The sequence below is a fragment of the Aquila chrysaetos genome, chromosome 2 (assembly GCF_900496995.4).
Source record: "Aquila chrysaetos chrysaetos chromosome 2, bAquChr1.4, whole genome shotgun sequence".
In the NCBI taxonomy this organism is placed as follows: Eukaryota; Metazoa; Chordata; class Aves; order Accipitriformes; family Accipitridae; genus Aquila; species Aquila chrysaetos.
Window position 1 is genome coordinate 9,406,823 of NC_044005.1, and position 22,280 is coordinate 9,429,102.

General features: G+C 41.9%; 1 protein-coding gene across 4 annotated transcripts in view; it reads left to right on the top strand.

The window, feature by feature from the left end:
* Positions 1–21,518, top strand: part of BRF1 (BRF1 RNA polymerase III transcription initiation factor subunit) — a 177,126-nt gene extending 155,608 nt beyond the window's left edge. For all 4 annotated transcript variants that reach the window (XM_030033144.2, XM_030033139.2, XM_030033153.1 and 1 more), the window contains 3 exons: positions 12,193–12,244; positions 15,330–15,498; positions 17,743–21,518. In XM_030033144.2, coding sequence (XP_029889004.1) covers positions 12,193–12,244; positions 15,330–15,498; positions 17,743–17,780 — 259 coding nt within the window. In that variant the 3' untranslated portion in view covers positions 17,781–21,518. The remainder of the gene's footprint in view (positions 1–12,192; positions 12,245–15,329; positions 15,499–17,742) is intronic.
* Positions 21,519–22,280: the final 762 nt, after the last annotated feature.

Sequence of the window (22,280 nt, forward strand, 5' to 3'; positions counted from 1 at the left end):
CTGTGAATTTTTAATGCAAGGAGTTAAAGTTCAAAATAAAAAAAAAAAAGCAGAAGATTAACCTGAAAGTACATTATTTTTATTGATCTTCAAACATAGGTTAGTATTTAGAAGGATTTAAACTACAGTGGGAATTTACTGTCTTCACTGTTAAATACAATTGTTATTTCACGACGGGGTTCGAGTGCAAGCTCTCCTAGGTACAAAGAAAGAAGTAGGGATTTGCTTGAGATGGATAGCGTTTGTTTCATGTTTTACTCATTCTCACTAGAGTTGTACTAAAATCTGTTGCATGTCAAAAATTGTCTGAGAAACTTGACAGAATGCGGTGACAAAAGATGACTGATAATGGGAAGGAGGAATTTTATATAAATAAGACAGTGTATAAGTATCTATTTATTGCAGTATTTGCACATTTCATGGTCAGTTGAACTCCTTTTACTGTTCACAGTCCATATCTTAATAATTGTGATAGGAATATAGCTTGCACAGCATATATGTGACACCTTCTCAGATGGCCTGATTTCATCCGTAGCTGTATATGTCCAAGGGAGCAGCACAGTGCTGAAAGGCAACCGCAACCGTTAGAGCTGTGCAGTATTTCTGTGTACACAAAGTTGAGGATGTGCATGAGCAATTTTCAGATGGAGCCTTGTAACTGCAGTAATTTTCTTTTTAATGCATCTTCTGTCGCCACTGCGAAGTGGAGGAAACGCCGTTGTTCAGCAATAGGAAGAGCTCGCCTTGCTTTTACACTGACCTTTCTCAGAAGCTGGATTTTTGATGGCCAAAGAACTAAGCACCGCGGGCCACAATTTCTTGGAAGGGCTGGGTAAAAAAAAATGAGGTGGAGTAAGGATTTTTAAACAGATCTTGTCACGTGGGTTTTGCTGTGTTTTGCTTTGATGAGGAGTGACTAATTCCCAGTTACGGAAGTTTCGGCCATCTGAATGTTTAAGACTGGGATCAACCTTCTGCTGGTCCAGGTGAGGGCTTGGTGAAGAGGAGATGTCGGTAGCCATCTGAGTGGGCTGTAAGCCAAGGCTAGGGAAACGTCTTCCCGTCTGAACGCAGCCGCTTCTTACCGTCCCTCAGATCTGCCGGCTGACCTGCTTTTGCAAGTGCCCTTTAACTGATTTCAAAAATTTCAAAGGGTAATAGTTAGCAAAGGTCTCTTCAGGCTGACCTGGCTTGTTTTGACTGAGCCAAATTAGGGACTGGTGGCCCAAGCAGGGCTGCCCCATTCACCGGCCCCATGCAGCCGGCTGCAGGCAGCACAGGCTTCACCTGGTGAGATTTTCTAATTGATCCAGTTAAACCAGCACAAGAGGCTGTGAGTTTGAATGAGGTTTCTATTGGTTAATTTGTATCTGTTAACACTAGTATTAGACTGTATTAAAGCAAACCACTATTAAATAAGTCTGCTTTACATGTAGGATCCCCTACAATAGCTAACCCTAACTTAATTAGAGACGTGCAACGTGGAACTTACACAAGACATCGGAGAAGATGGTGCTGTCTGCTCCCCACATCAGAAGTAGTGTCCTCCTTTCTTGAAAGGAGTTGCACATATTGCACACAGATTTTAAAACAGCAGTTAATTTTGTTTTCCTTCCTAACATTTCCGTTTGGAATTTTCTTTCCATAAGAAAATGTGGCTGCATTTTTACACTCATCTATTTATCTGTACTAAATGCATTGCAAAGGAGATAGGCTTTTTATAACATGAAGGGCTTCTGCGACCCGCTTCAGTGATTCATTGGTACATAACAGTATGTGTGAGCAAGCGCCCATAGTGAGTAGCAATGCATCTTTTAAACTCGTGTCGTATTTGATGGTAAATAGCCATTTTCCCAGTGATTTGTACTAGTTTTGCACTTTATTATCCATGCATACTTATACCCAAGTAGACATTGCCATGCAGGCAGCTTCTAAGGTTGGAATAAAAGGGTGCACTTTATTTTCTGGACCTTTCTTTTGTCAGTAGAGGTTGCATCCAAAGTTGTGAGACGGCTGTATGAACTTGCCGTTTTACAGGGACTTTGACTTGGAGGGATATTCTTCCAGTAGAGTATCCTGTTGGGGTTTTGGGATGGGATCTGGGATCAACTTAATTTTAATTTGAAAAAGGCTGTACAGATTAATGTATACATGTTCACAGTGTATGCTGTCATTTGACCTTTTCATGCATCGGATGCAGTCTGTTCTTGCCTGTTGCTGAAATGGTGCAATTTCAGCTCGCTCTGTCAGGTTCCCCGGCCCCTTTGGTACAGCATCTCCTGGTGATGTGATGTCCTGGTTTTGGCTGGGATAGAGTTAGCTGCCTTCCTACTAGCTGGTATAGTGCTGTGTTTTGGGTTCAGTATGAGAAGAATGTTGATAACACTGATGTTTTCAGTTGTTGCTAAGTCATGTTTAGACTAAGTCAAGGTTAAACCACAACAGGTGAGACCAGCGTACTTGTAAGGAGCAGGGAAGCCAGATGCAGGCACACAGGGCATCACAGCATCCCTGGCAGTGAAGCCTGGCTTACCCTGTAAGGCAGAGCTGGGAGGAAGACCCGACAGACCGGTCCTACAGGCTTCATTAGGGAGCCCAGTTTACACAAGACGGTACTCAGGTGGTTAGACAGCAATCACATGCCAGCCTGACTTCAGCCATCAACAGAGCATTGCTATGGTTATTAGCGAAGTATTTCCATAATGTATGTCTCTACAAGTTATAATTAGAGCCAAGCCTGCCCCTAGCTAATTACAAGCTTGCTTAGAAGTATAGTTTATATAAAGCTTTTAAAACTTTGTATGGGGAAGATATACATCCACAGGCATAGTAAGAATGATGCCTCATTTTCAAAATGAAATTTATAGGCTTTGGTGTCTGTTTCTCCCTCCCTTTACAGTTTTGTACAGGCTTTTTTGTTGCATCCTCACCCAAAGGTTTTGCCAGAAATATTGCTCAAGTTTCACCAACATCAAGCGAGCGATTTTTGCATTTTCTTCTGAGTGTTTCGTTCTCACTGCTGAGAGAGTAAACCAGATGTTAAGATGTCTTTGAGCTTTGTGTTTTGAGAAGACTAATAAATAATACTTAGATCTCTCATAAAAAGAAGATAAGGAGTCTTGAAAGTGGTGAAACTTTTTGTTGAATACATCACTACAAGGTCTACATAAATAATGATCCATCTATGGAGACTTGCTATGTGTTTGCTTAGGTGGTCCTGCACCGGTACATCTTCAGCTCCGTCTCTTAGGAATAAAGCAATGCTGGCAGCATAACCCCCTTAGACCCTGAAGCAACAATACGCGCAAGGCTCGGTGATGAGACAGGTTGTGAATATGACACACGGTTGTAAGGTGGACTGGCGTGGCTGTGGGTCTAACGCGGCATTACCCGCACCCGGGTGGTTGTTGCAGCACCGTGCCGGCCAAGGCCTTTCTCTGGGTAACTGTATGGCAAAGGCAAGGCTGGATGGTACTGACATGGTCGCTGCTGCCCTTCCAAGGTGGTCTCTTTGGATTTTCTTATTTACTTGCTATCTTCCATTCCCCACTTCCAAGTGCTGCTCTCTCAGGAACGAATGGTGTCTGAAAAGGAAAGGGAACGCAGTGGAGCCTGCAGCACTCATGCATTTGGTTTTTGACGCCTTTAGTACAAGGGTATACTCGCATAGCCTCCATCACCGCTGCTCTTCGGGAAGAAAAAAGTGGGGTGCATAACCCTCATGTACAGCTGAGGAAAGGAGACTCATGAGATAACTCCTGCAGCTGATGAATTCCCGCTCCTCGCTTCTGTCTAGCCATTTTTGAATTTGGTATTTAGTTTGATTATTCAGGTCAGATCAGATTTAGGTCAGTTGTGATGGATTTTTTCCAAATCCAGTTCCCTTGATTCCTACTGTAAACGCTTACCAGATGACACGATGTGAAGCTGGAACAGACTTGAGCTGTGTGATGACCGAATAAAATCTCAGTGGGAACCACTTCCACGTTCCTGAGATCAGTTTCTCATGTAATAAATTCTGTATCCAAAATTGTATCAAATACTTTTCTGACAAGAGTGAGGGTTTTTTTCTAACGGACAAATCCCAGCAGAGCTATTTATAAGAAGCCTCTCTCTTGTGTTTGCGCTCGCATGCCTGTTATTCAGACCTACACTGAAGAACAAATATAAGTAAAAACTTCTCCATGTCCTTGCCAGTGCTTTTGGACCCACCCTGTTTGGTCATGTCTGACATCCTCCGCTACATGTCTTTGATATTGTTCTGTTGGTAAAAGTTGCTGTAGGAAACCACCATTAAAGACTTCTCCCTGAAGGAATAATCTGGATTTATTTGGTGACACCTTTTCTGTGCAGATTGTTTCACTGCTTTGTTCTGCCTGATCCTCTCCTGGCTGTGAGGGATGGGGAGGAGTGATCCGAGCGAGTGCCATGCTCGTGCCAAGTGCCATGCTATGTGCTAACACCTGCAAAACCTCGTGCGACAGAGAGTAGCCGGGATGGCGAGTGCCTGGGCGGTGCATGGCGGTGTCCTTCTCCTGGGGAGGAGGAGGCCAGTCCGTTTCTCGAATGCAAATCCAGGCATGGGAAAAGCTGCTTGAGTTGTTTTGTTTTTTTTTTAAGTATTAAATTTAGAGCTGCGTTCTCTCACCATTGGTTCCTAAAATGAAATTAGAAAACATCCAGAACTTCTTAGGAGACCAACCTAGAGCTGCTTCTTCTGTTACAGCCTCTTTATTCATTTCCTGATATAGTGAAGGGAAGCCTTGACACCAGACTTCTCCGAGTTGTGTCCTGGCTCACGTATTGCTACGTGTCAATCTCTTCTGCATTAAATCAGACAGATGAGACCTGTGCTTTCAGTTTTGAAAAGTCCTGGTGTACATGGGGCACAGGGGAGAGCGGGTTCTTCCACGTGTGTCTCCTCACTGGCTGCAAAAGTCACGTTAAATCATCGTTCTACCATTCGGCTGCTTGATTAGATGTTCTGTGCGTACCTCAAAATATGTGATGTTTTAAAGCTAGATTTGCTATTTAAATAAGAGGTTTTCCTTAATTGGCTGTTATAAATTACAAGCAAGAAGGAATGATTTATTGCTTATAATTAGAAATGAGTTACGAAGGGGAATGTTGGTAATCATAAAATAAAGCTTGGAATACATTGATTTCCAGATGGCTGGCAGTGAAATTGCTCTTTAATGTATAATAGACCAGACACAAGGAAAAAAAAATCTGTCATCCATCTTTATTCCTTGATGGATTACTTGTATGAATCTATAGTTACTTGAATTTTGAAATATTAGTTTTGCCTGCATAATCGAATGAGAGAAACTTAATTTGCACAGTGGTGTATGCTGTCAGAGGTGGTGGAAGAGGTGAGTTAGTATTTTGCCTAGCATGATTTTTGTCCTTGTAATGTCAACAGGGAAGATCTAACGATAAATCTGGCATCACCTTTGGGTATAACAATCTCAGTGGATTGTTCTCAGAGACTGCAGGTTACTAAGATGTTTTTCTTTTCATCTTTTGCCTCATTAGCTGTTTTTATGAGGTTGAGATTGATCAAAACACCTGTCCAAAAGCAAATATCTGTAATTCTCCTTGCTCGAGTCTAGAAAAAATATATTTGCACCACAAACAGCAATGGCAGTGCTACTGCTGAGACCTTTTCAATAGAATAATCTTTCTGTTCAGATGATAATCTGTTCATTTAACTTTTAAAATCTCATTTCTGTTACTGTAGTTCCAAGCATGATTTTAAAATTATTTATATTTGCCTTATCTGCTAATAATGGTGCTTTCTGCCATAACAGATGCATTCTGCACTGTTACCATTTGAAAGACCATGCTACAAGATAGTTAGACCTATTTGGATTGTCACCACATGAGTTGTCTCACGCCCATGTTTTAAAAATGACACTGTCATTAGACTTGCTTAACTGAGACCATCACGATTACTCATTTACCTTCATTAGAATGCTTCATAGCTTCCTTATTTTAAGTAGCTTTTCCCAGCAAGGTGCAGATTTGCCTTGCTGCCATCATTTCATGTGGAAAAATTTCCATGGTGAAAAGAATAACATATTTTCAACTAATATTTTCCTGACCTGTGGAGAGATGAGCTCATCAGTATCTTTATTGACAAACCCAGGAAGAAGGTGTGTCGACCAGAAATATTAGATCAGTCAGCCTTTCTTGTCCTGGAGCAATTGTAATTTCCCATGGTCTGCAGCAATTTCCTTTAGAAGCAGATATGTGCAGAGATTGTTTTGGATCTGCTGCAGTAGCATAATTTCATTTGGTCCCAATAAGGTGGCCTTAGATTTCATTCTTTTCATTTTTGTTGTTGAAAATCTTTTGGTTTAGTCAGTGGAAAGAACAGCAAGTTGCTATTTTACAGCGTCTAATTGAGGAATGAGCGCTGCAGCTCTGCAGAAAAATATTGTCCGCTCTGAGTTGGGTTATTGAAGACGGATATCGTGGCCTCTGCCTCTCTCAGAAAAGCCTGAAATAGGTGTTTAGTTCACTATCCAGTAGCAAAGTTCCCGCTTTTCAAAAGCATATCGATGACTGACATAGGTGCTTAGTTCCTCGCTGATAAATATATCCTTTAGTGAATGACAGAGGTTCTTATTTTTTGCCAGTTTACTCCTGCGAGCTTTGGTCCCTAGATACTTAAGCCTGGGCACTTGCTAGAAGAGGCCAATCTCATTAGCGCTGAAGATGTTCTCAGCGCTGCGTTGTCTGATGCTGTGCTGATGAAAGCGAAGCTCCTCTGATCCAGCATGAAAGAGGGCTGAGTGGGAATCAGAAGGGGGAACAATTTCTCATTTCACTCTAGTTTTTGTTGTCACTTCAGCTTTGCTTTTTTTCTGCTTGAAATGGCTCTTTCTGTAGCGTTGCTTGCTCGGAAACAGGAGGAAAACAGGAGTTGGCTGTGTTGGTGTAGCTGGTGGAGTTCACGCAGGCGTGTTGGAGCAGCGTGAGAAGTAGCTGGCTCAGGCAGTGCTCGATGCACCCTAGCCTTGCTGCCCAAGCGTCTGACAGCGTCCAGGAGGGTTCAGACCCTGCCGCCTGCTCCATCAGTCACGTTTGTCCAGCGGGCAGCACTGGGGGTAGCCAATTCCAAGGGACCTCGCTATGCGTGAGCTGAGCTCGTCGCAACGCGGACGTGCCTTTCGCTTGGTGTCTTGTGGTCGTTGGTTGGGGTCCCTGCAGCCCTGTCGCCGGGGACGGTGATTCAGGGAAACTCCTTGGGGCTTTCACACTGATGGTGAGCTGGGCTGGGCGAAGGGCTGGTCAGCCGGGCCTTCAGAAAGCCAAAGCTACTTGCCTGCCTCACGTTGAGGCACACGGGTTTCAAGGTACGAGCATCAGAGATGCTTCGTCTTTCTGCAGAGCGTGACGTCTGTGGTTGTATCTGGGCTTCTTCTGGTGTGCCACAGTGCACCCTTACACCCCAGCCCCTGTCCTCACGGCGTCATGCCGCCGTTCATTGGTGTCACAACCGGCCGTGGCCTTGGCCGTGTGCCTCGCTTTCCTCCCTAGGAGAGGGGACGGCTCTTGTGAGCACCCGGCTCTCGGCCAGAAGCCGACATAGAAGACGGTGGGATCTGCAGCTGGATGTGCAAACCCCAAAGTGCTCCGGGGTCACGGTCGTGATTGCAGTCTGTTTCGCCCTCTGGAAAAGGTCTGAGTCCGGGAGGATCACCCCTCTGTCCTGACCTGATGGCAGAACGGGGGGTCGGTATGTCCTGACGCTGTTGTGTTTTCCACAAGAGCATTAAATCCTTGCAGAGAGGTAATTCCCAGCTTTCCGGTAAGGATAACATTGACGGTACTTAATTAAAGGGCACTCTTAGCTGGGGTAAACATTTATATTAATTTCCTTCTCACACAGATGTCTGGTAAACTGAGCTCCTGAGGCAAAACCATCTGGCCTCAGGTGGGAGGAGGATCTCAGCCAGCGTGGAGAACCTGACCGGTCTCTCGCCAAATCGTTTCTCGATAGCTTTTTCTGTCACTGAAGTGGCATACGTATGAAGGACCTGTGGTATGGATATATAGCTTTTATGGGCATTTGTCTTAGATGACCTGCATAATTACACTGCAGGCTTGTGGCTGCGGGCTCTGTTGTATCTCTGCTTTCCATCGCGTATTCTGGGATCATCCGCGTATAAAATTAGTATGGGCGGTAAGCAGCAATAAGATGTTCCCTACTTGGATGGATTAAATTAAAATTCAGTAAGAAACAGAGCTTTGGGTGAGTTTCCAAATTACTTGCAGGATTGCACTGAGGAGATTGTTATGGTATCGTAAACCTTTTTAGTGGGCGAACAGCCTGATGCAAGTGAGGTGGTTTTATTACTTCGCAGTGCTCTTTTCTATTTTATGTACTGTGCTGTGTAATCTTTTGTTATTAAATAATAAGCAAAATAAAAACAGTTGTTTGTCACAGCCAGCTTGTTTTTCAGAGAATTTGCTCACTTTGAAAGTTCAGTCTGTGTGATCTCCAGCCCTGTCAGGAGCTATTATATTGAATCTTCTTTTAAATTGTTGAGCTGGAGGACAAACCTAGATGTTATCGTGCACATCTCAACTGAGAGCGGAGCAGATTCAGCAGGGAGCAGCCTCTGATGCCATGTACCGTGCCATTAGTTTTTGTTGCGAACATGTCAAGATTATCTGCTTCCAGTGTTACGTGTGTTGGCTGACATGAGCGTTTGTAGATCTGCATAATTTTTGAAGTAGTTTGAAATGTGGATATAACACTTGGGGCTGTGTGAAATCTGTTTTTCCCCCTTTTTACAGATCACATTGCTGTTCAGAAAGTTGCTTGTTTTGTTACTCCCTCCCACAAGGTACCGTATTAATTTGCAAAGTTCATAATGAAAGTGCCCCAAACTAGAAGTCACCATAGTGAACAACTACTGAAACATTTGGGAAGACCAGTTGCAACATTACATTTTCAACAGAGACTGTTGGTGCTTTAGCATATATGGGATCATATCTTAATATGGGATATTATTGTTATTTATGGAACTTGGCAACCCTGAATTCAAACTGGACTGTGATGGACAGGATTTTTCACATATAGTGAATATGTGCATGTGTGTACCTTGGTAGCCTTTTACAGATGAAGTTGAGTCATGCACATTGAAAGTTGGATAAGATACTTGTTACTTGTTTTTTCAAGGTGCTTTTTTGATCATTAATACTCAGGCCTATCCCAGCCTCAAAAGCAGTCATACTTTTTCATGAAGACACTTTTTTCTCCCCTCTGTGGTGCAGCCAGACAGCAGAAGGAGCCTGTTATCTGTAGCCATGGCAGCCAGTAATTTATTGCTCCATATGGCTGGTGTGGCAGCAGCTGCTCTGGTTTAAGGAGGTCAGGGCATCTGGGCATTTAAGAAACAAACCAAAACCCCACTATAAAACCTTCCTAAATGGTTTTGTACGGTAATAGTAGGGTTCTCCATAGGCATAAGGAGAGCCAAGGGGGAAGAATTAACTTCTGCTTTTATATGTTTATAACTTTTATATAATTTTAATCAAGGACATTATTTCAGGGGGGAAATAAGTTTTTGTCTCTCTTTGCGATGGTTTTACCTTTTTTCAGTTTTCATTGCTAGTGTTTGTAGGTAGCACATAGTACCGAGGTGCAGCGAGCTGGGCTCTTCAGCCCACAGGGTGAGTGACCCCTTCAGATCTGCACTGCAGCAGGTAACGAACAGCCAGAGCAGGAGCAGAATCCAACCCGCTGCTTTTGGATACATTAGAAGTTATGCTGAGAGAGAAACTGTATTGCTCAAATTGAATGGCAGTGCTATATTTCTAGTAATGAAGTGAAGATGTACACTTTGTGAGCAATTATCATGGAACAGAAAAAAAGCTTTAATTTCAGCTTGTGTGTGAGAATCACTCGCTGCTGAAAAATGGTGTAGAAGGGCTCTTGGATTTAGCACTAAAGTTTTCAAATAGGCTTTTCATAAGCATGAATTTTTATTTTCATTAGGGGACCATTTTAATTAAAATGAAACTGGAATGTTTACTCTTTGCTTCCTATAGCTGTGATTGTTTTCTTCACTGTGTGAGCACATGTATAATTTTCTCTAAAAGAAATGTCAGCAGTTTCTGATTACCTTGTGAGTCTTACTCAACAGCTTGATTTTAATTGGGGGCAGGAAAGATTTCAGGGTGCTCCAGGGAGGTCTGATGTCTTTTGGTAGCAGGAGGAAATAGGTGCTATCTTTGGTACAATGTTAATTGCAATAATCACTACTACTGGTTTAAAATAAAAGTCCTTCATTTCTTAGCCCTGTTGGTTTTTTTTCAGTCATGTCAATGAAATACAACCTGTTTGGTAATTAGCATCCTTCGGCTACATAACCTTTTGACATTGCTGCATTCGTGTGTTTGTAAGCACCTAAACAGGGTGTTTTGGAAAACAGTGATTGACAGTAGGTAGGTAAGTCTCAAATTCTAGGAAATAAGAAATTTTTCACGACGAGGGTGATGAAACACTGGCACAGGTTGCCCAGAGAGCTGGTAGATACCCCATCCCTGAAAACATTCAAGGTCAGGCTGGTTGGGACTTTGAGCAACCTGATCTAGTTGAAGATGTCCCTGGTCATTGCAGGGGAGGTTGGACTAGATGACCTTTAAAGGTCCCTTCCAACCCAAACCATTCCATGTTTCTATGATTCTGTGAAAACTCTACAATTCAGGTTAGATAAAGGAAAGAGAAGGCCAGGCACATAGGGAGGAGTGTGTCCATGCCTTCAAATACATTCTCTCTAAGCCCAGAAGGCCACCAGGATTTGTAAGTAATAGATAGTTTACGTGGGTCAAGAGTATCTCTTTCTTGAAATTTTTGAAAAGTTATGACATATGACAAGAAGTATCTGCAGCAGAATAATGTGTTCTGGGTCCTTCGGTGGTACTGCTCCTAAAGCATTCCCGTGGCTTCTTTGTGTTTAGATCTACTGTAAGGAGGCACTTTGGACTACTTCGGTTGCTGAAATGCCTTTTGGTTCTTGCAAAGCATTTCAGAGATGACCAGTTTCTGAACCTTTTTGGAGCTCAGCCAATATCTTGTGTTTTAATATTGTCTTCTCCATCAGAGATAATGATCTGAATCTCTGCTGCTCATTCTCTGGGGTTTTGTTTCCTCCTGCTGATTATTTGAAATAAATAAATAAGTAGGAAAACAACCTGTATCTGTGTGTTAACAGGGAGGAATGGCTAATAGAAAAATGAGAGGAAAGATACTGCTTATCATAAAAGACTATATCTCTGGAGACATAAATTGGTATTCATTAAGTTGTTTGCCTAGACTTAGTTAAAAGACATACTTGAGAAGCTGTCTGAGCAGTGTTTCAGTAGAAAGCAAGTCATCCTCTTCCTGACTAGATACATCTAGATGAGGAGGAGAGACCAGAAAGCAACACTAAATGATGGATTGAGAACAGCCTTCGTGGCAGTAAGTAGACAACAGGCTATGAAATGTTTTTCAGAAAGAACAATATTTAACACTTAGCTGTAAAGTAATACTGATCCATCTTTTCTCCCCAAATATGCAGGTCTTTTTCTTATCTGATGCAGAATTTTTAAAAATGTTTATGTTCAGTTTCTGTCATTTCTCATTCAAGGCATGCAGGGTCCCCTTAGTTTTGATGATGATTTCTGTAGCTGGAGGTTAGAATTTCACCTGTAATGATTATGATATCCTGTGTGTCTACTATTACTGGTATCCTGTATATATCATCAAATACAGGGAAGCAGTTGCAGAGTGGTGCTTAGTAATTCAGTGTGGCTCGGTTTTGTCATGTCTGCATTCTTCCAAAAAATCAGTTGTGTTTTGACTTCTGTAATACGTGACAAACTCCTCTATTTCACAGACCTTTGGGATGGGCTGGGGCTGCCGTTTGAGATGAGGTTTTGCTACTGTGCTTGTTGACTGGCATCTTTTTTTATTATCCTGAACTGGGGCAGGTGCTTACAAGGGAATGTGTGTATTAATTATTGTGGAGTCGGTGGCTCTCCGCTCTTTATCTTGTATCTTTAAAAAAGTAATTGCACAACATAACACTAGCAAAGTGCTTTCACTGTTTGGGGAGTGAATACTCTGTGTCAAACTCTTGTGTGTGGTGTGACTTTTCTGGTGTTCACCATTTCTTCTTTCCTTCTTTGCAGATTAAGACCCTTGATTTCAACACAGCTTGCTAAAAAGGCTGCCACTGAAGAGGTATGTAAAGTCCAGCACTTCTCCTAGTGCAACAGTTTGAGTTTGGAAATTCCCACAAACCTTTCTCAGCCCAGCTCTGGTTATGTGGTAGATAATGGGCAAAACAAATGAGAGTCTTGTCTCTCTGATCAGACCGGGAGCTGGTTACTGCAAACACTACAAAGCTAAAGTTGCCTGTTTTCCAACCAAGATTTGCCCTTACTTACCCATCAGTAACATTAACACAGCCTCATAATGCCTGGTTAGACAGCAAAAAGAGAAAACTCCCTGCAAGCATCTGAAAAGGTACATATCACACAAGTGGGTAGGAGAAGTAGGAGAGGGCAGAACTCGTGCCTGTTTCTCAGCACTTGGATCATCCCCATGAAAAAGGGGGATGATGCAAAATGCTGCTTCTGTGCAGCCAGCACTGACCCAAGGGAAGGGCTGGGCTTCTGCGGGAGACCAGCGAGGAAACACAAAGTGACAGCTTACCCTATATAGCATGGATTACTCTTTGGTTCGTTTGTTTGTTTAGTTTGAAAATATAATAGTGCCATAGAAAAGTTAGTGCTAGTAACTGGCCAACACCAGAAACCCTCCTTGGGTGGCTTTGTGCACCTGCATTTTCTGCCAAAGGGGTTGTGATTATTATCAGAGTCACAGAGATAACTGCTTTATTTCGCTATTATTTCCACACTGTACAGAGTAGACATATGCATTTTGTGTATGATAAAATAACTGTCTACTGCATATCTAAAAAGTCTGTTCCTAATACACCAATGGTATTTGTCCTCCTTCTTTTTCCCATGAACGTGTGACACTGACACTCTTTAAAAAGTGAACCGGTTACCTTCGGTAGTTTAACATGCTTTGACAGTTGCCCTTCCATACATAAAGATACGTGCCAAACTCAAGTCTGGAATGTCTGGAAGTGAATTCAGGAAGTTCTGTTTAAAGGTGTTGTTTGACTGCCTTATTTTTAAAACGACTGAAACCCATTGATTTTCAGAAACGGTTTGATATCCTGCCTGGGGAAGTACATTTTCACTTCTTTCGCTATGCTCATTAGAAAACTCTGCACATTTTTAGAAGTATAGCAGTCTGGAAGTGGACATGATAATTAGAAGAAGGTCACATTTTAATTAGCATGGTGCAATTTTAAAAAATAATGACTCAATTGTAGCTCCTTTATATTCACCCACTTTTTCAGAGCAGATGGATACTTTTAAGCATATAAATTGATATATATTATGATGCTGATTCGTCTCAAACTGTTGTGTCTCTTTCTGCTTATACTGAAAACCTAGATGGACTCAGTTTGATCACTCTAGAGGCAAAAGCGGTGGTAGGAAATATAAAATAAACTGGAGGGAAGTTCCTCTAAATAATGTGATTAATTTGAGCATTAAAAAATCATGAAAACCTGTCTTTGAGTGATCCGAATATCTAAATACTTGATTTTCTATTAAAATTAATGGGTGTCTTGCCCTATTAATGAGCTATTGGAGCAAACCCTTAGGTGACTTTGAAAAACTCAGGCAGATTCTTTGGGTTGACTGTCATGGTATATGACAAGTTCAGGAACAGCTTTGATGTTTGAATAATTAGACTATCAACTTTCTGGTACAGGGATTTTCTCTTATGGTGTATCTCTAAAGTGCCTGGAGTTACAGGGATTCTGGGAGTTACTGCATCCCAAGTAAATACATTTATAAATAAATAAATAAAAATAAATTAACAACGCTGAATCAGAACTTACTGCCAATGGAATTGGAGAAGATGCAGCAGTACGTGGTTGTATACTGTAATTTAAAACCTAAAGCACTGTAGGACTTTTCTTGTGGTAGGGACCAGAGGAGTTGGGGTTTCCTGGTCTCCTTTGGACCACTCATTGTTAGGAGCACCTCACCGCTGTCCTTTTTAAAGAAGCGGTCCCAGTCTTTTCTGTCTTTCCTAATAGAGGAGATGATGCTCAGTGCTGATAACTGCTGGCTAGTGACAGGTACTGTTAAGTATTGACTTCTCAAAGTTGCTTACATGGCAAAGCGGCGTTAATGGTTAATCTTTAATGTTCTTCAGGTTGCCACTAATGGGATGTCTTTTTGGGCCATAGGCTGTGGTGTACAAACCCCAAATAGTCCAAGTACAGAACAGAGGTGAAAAGTGCCCTGTTACAAAGCTGGTGGAGGTGAAGCTCCTGTGATGTTTCTTCCCTGGATGAGAGGGGGAGGTAGAGCCCTAGACTGAGCACACCATGGAAGTGGGAGCTCCAGAGAGACCGGAGCCTGGGCTGTGCTGGGGCAGACCACGTTGCTGGTTCCTGCCCCTTTCCCAGACCTGTCATTACTGAACCGGAGACAATATTACCTTCTCCAAATTTGTCTCTGTCTCCTTGTGGTGTTGCCCTTTCTCTCCCTCCCTGCTGTGTCCTGCCTAACCTTGGAGCAACTGGGAAGGTGCAGGTACGGAATGGGTCCTGTCAGTGATCAATTCCCAAGTTAGTGTTTGGAGAGCATTATTCTGATGAATGTCATAGGTAATGTTACAGGTGCTGGCGTGTATTATCAACCTAGTGCTCTGCCATCACATTAAGTGCTGTCTAAAGATTGCTATTTGTTCCACAGCTCATTGTCCCTCTAAATAAATCCAACCAGAGCTGTCAAAACTAATACATGTTGGGTTTTTTCTGATTTGAAGGATACATTTTTGCTATCATTAAAGTGTCAATAACGTTGTTATTGTGTCATAGGCCTGATGTGAGTCCAGTGCAATGAGGAAAAGGTTGTTAAGTTTTCCTGCAGAGCTCTGCTGAGGAGCCTTCACTCCCAAATTTCTCCTTACCTTGTGCTTGCAAGAGGATCCTTGTTCTGCTGTTACTGTGTCTGGATATTTCACTTACCTGGCTATGAATTATGTGAAAACTGTGGATATTTGTGCCTGACTTACATTCAGGCAACATTTTACTGAGCAACTTTCATGTGCCCTGGAAGAGCTAAGCCTCTAGCCCCAGATGTGGGCTTCCCTGTGTGGAATCTGCTAACGTTATGTACAAATACTGAACAAAAGGAAGGGCTGCTTTACTTTCCCCTCTTCTTTTTTGCAGGTCACCTTTCCAAATGCACAAGCAGAAGCCCCTGACTTAGAAAAACCAGCAGCTGTGCTAGTGGAGAGTGGCCCAGTAGCTTATAACCCTGACGAAGAGGTAGAAGAGGAAGAAATAGAAGAAGATGATGATCACTGCATGAGCGCCTTGCAGTTAATGGGAGGAAACGGTAAGCTGGGATGCTGTCTAAATTGCCATCTGCTGGTGCTGTGGGGTTTGTTGTTGCAGGGCTGAGGACAGACAGGGTTGCCCTGCTTGTCCCTGTCCTCCGGCACCTCGCCCCGTGCAGAGCTCCTGCCGCCTTTCTGGCAGTGCCCATTCCTGTGGGAAAGCCGGGAGTCCGCAACCTTGTCTGAAACCTGGCCTTCTTAGAGAAAGAAAGTTTTCCTGAGAAAACTTTGCATCTCGAGCTTTAGGCTAAGAGGGCTTCTCAAGAGCAAACTGATGTTACACCTTCTTCAGAATTAGGTTTCTTAATGTGGATCTGAGGAATTAGGGGGTCAGTAACCCCTCCATCAGCAATGCTCAGGGCTCGTTGCCTCCCGAGCCGAGCTCGTTGCCTGCCCTGCTCCTGCCTGCCTCCTCAGCTGGGGCTGCAGCGATCCCCAGGTTGTCCGTGAGCCCTGGGGACATGGCTGCCCAGCTCAAAACAAAACGAATCGTCACACTCCATTTCTGGGGAGAGTGTTAGGAGGAAAGAGATCTTCACCAAGTACAGAAATTACATTGATAGCGTGCGACGTGCTGTATGGTACACAGATGTGTACTAATTTCTTTGGGTTACCCAGCAAAGCCGCTCATTTAATTAGGTTTCTTTGCTGGCAGGAAAAGGCAGTATCCTCTCCGCTGTGGTTTTTCCTAACTGGACACATCCACATTTATCCTTTATTAAAAACTTCCCCTTAGAAGTTAAGCTTTGAAAATATACAAAAATATTTCTAAAATGAGAGCTGCTAATTATGGGTTGTGAAAAAGCAAGATGGGAATAAGTTTCCTACTGAAATGATATTTACTGCAAAAATCTTTCCAGTACTATTAATTTAGCTTTCATGGACAGTATGTATACATTTCACAAAAGTGTCTGTTGCTCTTAAATTATTTCTCCACTGGAAAATAATTGCTGAACCGTAGGAAAAACAGTTTGTTGCCTGCATTTATTATTAGAATAATGTTCCCAAGAAAAAGCACCCGTGTGGGGGAGGGTGGGTCTATGTTTATTAATAAACCCCCCACAAAAATAGAATAAAGGTCACTGAGCTTTTTTTCTTTGTAAATGTTACTATTTTTAAACCATTCTGAGAACATTCCACTACTCCCTGTCTGGTCTGGACGACAGCTGAAAAATCAGAGTTTAAAAAAAAAATAAAAAGGAAAGGAGTATTCCCAGAATTCAAACGCAGGTGTGCAGAGCTGCTCAGCAGAACAAATAACTCCTTTCTAACTGCTTTCTTCATGGATTTTAGACCTGTCTGTCTGGAATGACTGCAGGAATTACAGATGGTGAACTTCACCCATTCTACACAAATTATTATAGATTACACTTAATTCTGCTTCTGAGCATTTGCTTGACTCTTTGGATGAAATGTTGCACTGTATTGAATTTGGAATATAAAGGTTAACTTTACTGAATGCTCATATGTAATAGTTATCCATAGGTTCAACTACGCAACAGAAAATACCTGTTTCACTACATTCAGAAGCACACAGAAGAGAAATTGGTGTGTTAGAAACCCACAGATTCACCTTCTGACACACACATCACACAGTCTTTGCACTTGGCATTGTTTAAGAAAACAAGACGGGATACAAAAATCTGGGCAAAATTTTAAGTTGTTCCTCTAGGATTAAGTAGATACAGGAGATCCGGGTCAGATGTGTTGGTCAGGATTTGTTGCACGACTCCTTTGATGTTGATAGGAACTGTGAGCTATCTCTGAACCCTTGCAGTTTCAGCCTATAAATCCATGAATAATATAAACAAGCCAGCCTTTTTCTTGGTGGCTATGTCTAGTGAGAACCGTGCCTACTTGTAAATGTATGCTGCTGCTTATCAGCCACCGTGTTCCAAATTACTTGTGACAATCAGGCTTGATCACCTTAACCTCTAAATTAAACCAAGTGTTTCACATATCCATGTACCAAGTATTCCTGAATGAGGGTCCAGTGACAAGTGAGAAGAGATATTTACACATACTTGCTTACAAATAATTTTATTTCACTGAGGAAAGTACATGCAAGAACTTTTTATTTTGCCCTAAGAAAATACATGATTTTTAAAATGCTTGCTTAAGGTAAAACTTACCATCTAGTTACACAGCAGGAAAACAACCTGAAAGTAGCGATACTTTTGTAGTATCTTCCATCTACCTGGAATATTTACATGTTTATATGCCTTTGTCTTTGTGTGTTTCAGATTATGGCTGTGATATGGATGATGATGATGGCTATTAGTTCCATTTACTTCCAAAGGACATAGACTGTGTTGTGTTCCCAGCAAATCTTCAGTCTTCAAACTGTATGAATAGTGAAAGAAGCTGTCTATGGTCAGCAAATGTAATTGAACAATCCTTACTTTTGTAAAGCGAATTTTAGGTTGGCATTGACTCTGGTCAGTTTACATTGACCCATAACCCAGCAATAAAGTTTGGGTTTGTACTTGAATTTTTTTTTATTTTGGTGGATCATAGTTTGAGGATGAAATTAATGGGAGTAATGTTTCCAGAGAACAAAAGAAAAGAGACAAAATAGACTGTGTATAAAGCATGTGTGGCTGAAAGCAACACATCTCTTATTTATGTGAGCTGCTTTTAGGCATGCTGTTGAAAGGGAGCAGATAGAAGGACGGAGAGGAGGACAGGTAAAAACGAGAAGTGTGCCTGTTGATTATTTGAGTACAGAAGCATTAGTTGTCTCATAATGCTACAACCGAAAGAAAGAAAATATTTCCAACCTGTATTGTAAACATGACCCTGTTACTGTACACAAGCTTCCTTACCCAAGCCTATCAAAAATTAATGACAAGTTATATATTTGCAGGGCAGTAACGGTTTCTCTGAAATGAAGTAAATACTTCTTTATATTAATAAATTCATAGATTTCTTAAAAGATAGGACAATAGAAGGCAATGTTGGCAGCGTAGAATCATCTTCCACTGCGAGTCCGGTGCGGTCTATGTGGAAGGAGGGAGAAGACCTGGGTGAGGCAAGAAGTGTAGAGGGCAAGCCGGCGACAGTGCTGTGCTCACATGCCTTTGCTGGGCATCCCTAGGGACAGCCAGGTCTTGTTGCAGCTGGAATTGCTGCAGGAGAGTCACTCTGGCCATCTCTGTGGAGCTGCTCTTGTCTGACTGAGTTAGAGTGAAGGTCTGCTCCCAAGAGCTGCCTGTCTCTAAAACCAGTTGAAGGAAAGAGAAAGCTGAGCTTTTTAATAAATAAGCTAGCATCTGCTTTGGCTGAATTTAATTTAATGTAATTTATTTAACTTTCTGTGGGTAAATAAAAGGTCACCGTGCAGCAGTCTGACTTTCATGGCTCAAATCCCACGCTTGAACAAGTCGCTGCTACGTGAATAATGCTGGAGCTCCGGCCCTGTGCGCCCCAAAATGTCAAGAGGCAGCTCCTTCTCTTCCATCAGCTCTCGCAATGCTGTGAGAGCAGGGGTCAGGGATGGAGCCCCTGTTGCCAGATCCCACCCTGTTGTCTCTGACCTGCCTTTCCCTGGCACTGCTGGGTCCGAGGCTCTCGGCTCAGCGGGAAATGCACTGCACTCTGGATCACGCTCTTGACGACTGCAGCTGCAGGACCCAAGATGTTTTCATTTCTCTCCCTTGTCTGGTGACAATCATGAAAACTGTAGCGCTGCAGGCTTGTCTTGCACCAGGGAAAGATGGATATTGATCTTACCAATGTGGTTTCTGTTAAGCTGTCTCTCCTGGTCCGCTCGTCCTTCCTACCCTTTTTGAGCAGTGCTCATCACTAAAGCGCCGTCCATCCTCCCGCGGCGGAGGGTGGATCGTGGCAGGAGGAGAAGCTGCCTTAGGAAGCTCGCTAGCTACTGCCAGCCAGAGCGACGGTGACGCTCATAGCTGTGGTCGTCACCAAAGAGGGGAAGGGCCCTACGGCCTTCCATACTTCTTCTGTCCCTCTCAGTAGCATGCCTAAGAGGGATCATATAAGTAGAGCAAGAGCGAGTGCTTTTTTTAGGAGCAGACTTAATATTATTTGGCTGGTAAATGTAGTTTGTTGGGTAGGTTGTATCTGCTAGATGTTTTTGAGCCCTGTATAGGAGTATTTCTGCAATGACTTCTTAAAAGCAGAATTTGGTAACAAATAAGATGCAGTGAGGCTAATGGGAAGAAGAGCTCTTCTGAACCAGAATCCAGTTACTTAGTTTGCAGCACTTCAGTGGAAAGAAGAGATTCCATGTAATTCTTAGGGGAAAAGCTGGCATTTTCACCAAAAAAACTATAGGTTTTTTTCTGATACTTTATAAATACTGCACAGAAAATGATATTGAGGAGATAAACCTTACTACCTCTCTTTTATCTACACTGTAAATTAAAAATCATGCTAGAAGTGGACAATTTTTTAAAAAGTATTTTGTTTTATCAAAGTTCATGGTCTGCAAGTCTTTGAGACAGTTGAGTTTGAGCATTTGGGCTTGAATTAATCTGCCAATAGGATTATTACAAATACCCATACTCTCAGTATATTCTCAAAGCTTGGGTTTTATTCCAAGGTACACATTATTCTCTATGCAGGAAATAAACATGCATAAATAAACATGTGTATGACTCATGTAGGTCGAGTGCTTTTCTCAAATGCAAGATGTTGGCTCTTAAAGAAACCGCCAAGATGAATTCTTTATTGCTAAGGGTCTTTCCTCCAGTCTTCTGTGTAGATTTTCATTGGTTTGTTCCCCCAAAGGATACTAAACCTGCTGCCAATGTAGGGATGTTATGTGCAGGAGCTGAGAGTCTACCCAAATAACTGCTGCTAGTAAATTTGAATTTCAGTAGCACATTGCGTTTCTGAGAACATTGTTTCCTGCACTGGAAGTAGAGGATTGCAGTTTTTGAATGCTCTCATATGATTTGATTAGGAAAGGCTATTGCATAGTCTGCTAGAAGGGAACTTGGAAAGCAGAAAACAAAAAGACCTACAATTCTGTAGGATCTCAGTGAAGTTAATGGCATGGTTCCTGTACAGGAGTCCTAAAGGAAAGGCCATGGTATTGGATAGGCAGACTTTACTCTGAGCACTGTAAGACTTCTTACGCTATAGTGGTTATGTACATTTTTAATTTATTGGTGACTTATTGGGATTTTTATAATGTTCATTCCTTCTTGATTTAACTAAGCTCAGGAAATGTAAACAGATTAGAACATGCTAGTTTCTGTTTTTATAGCTAGTCATTAAAATGTAAAAAGATTAACACTGCATTAACTCTGTTTACTACTGTTGATGTATCTGGACAATTTTGTTGTATGTAAGCGAGCCTAAATTCACTTGGAGTAATTTGGACCCTGCTTTTCTCAGGATTCTGATTATAATGAAGAGAGCTTAAAAGGCTTCAACATTTGTTGTTCTTAGATCTTCTTATTTGAACCCACACAAGCTGTATATCATCGGGTTTGTTGCATAAAGCATGTCTCTTGCTGCAAGTCGCTTTGCTTGACAGGCAAAACCCTCCAGCTGTTGCATCCAGCTTGTCTGCCATGCAGCCTTTTAACACTCTTGTATTGTGGGAGTAAAAAATGAAATAATGAAAATAATGGGATTCTTCACTGTGGTGAGTGCATTTTCAGTGTCTTAATCATCTATGACATTTCTTTAAAATTACTGTGTTCAGTACAGCAACTTTTAAATGGTGCCAGACAGCCTTGTCTTGAGGGTTAAACGTGTCCATTGAAAAAGTTCTTGCCATCGTGATGGCTTGTTTGTATTCTTTGGATTGCATTGAAACTCCAGTCGCAGATGTGTACAGTTAATGTAGAGTTTGCCTAATAAATGTTCTGTTTCTTATTTTTGTGTTAAATCCTTGCATTTGGTTCAGTTAGTGCCAAGGAAATTAAACCTGTTTGATGTAAGCATATGTATCATCCTTATACAACCATGATATGAGCCATGTTAAGCTTTTTTACTGTAATATATTTGCTGTAAATAAAACGTAAAACCCTTGCATAACCCATCTTTTATGATGCTGTCTTGCTAATTTCTGATTCTTCTGTCTTCATTCTTACTAATGTTCATTTTTGATCGGTTGATAGTGTTCAAAGTTTGTAATTCAGAGCTTTATTTCGTCTGTAAAAGGGAAGACATGTCTAATCAGGCAAGAGTTTTTTACAAGATATTGTTCCACTGATAAATGTAGATACTTTCTGTAAACTGGATAACATTAACGAGGTTTTTCCTCTAAGCTATATAATTAACTGACTGTGGGAACAATATATAGTGTGTGCTTAGTGGAACTGTTCCAGTGCTTGTTTCTGAAAGTTGTATCTTGATAAATAAGGTGTGTGCTGAGTTAAAAATCATGTTATTTTATCAACATCTGGTCGCCACAGTTTGGAAGCCAAAATTCACATCTACTCCTGGTGCACATGGGTATTTGCTCCTTGTATTTTTTTCTGGAAGTGAAGCTACTACTAGATCCTCAGGAGTGCCTACTGCAAAGTTTTAGCATTTAATAGGACAATTAACAGTAGTTTCGATAAGGCAGTAAGTATGTGTCATTCCAGCATTTCACTGGGTTCCCATACTCTCATGTAGGTGCACTTCTGCTTTCATCGACATCAGGATGCTTGTATCTTAGTTTCTTTTCAGCTGTTCCAACGCTGTCCACTGGCAGTTGGGAACTTCTCCAGTGATGTCCATCACTGACGCTTTCTCACTCATAACATCTAAGCTGTTAAAAAGTACTGGGCACCTTGGCCTTGTGTTTTCTGCTTTT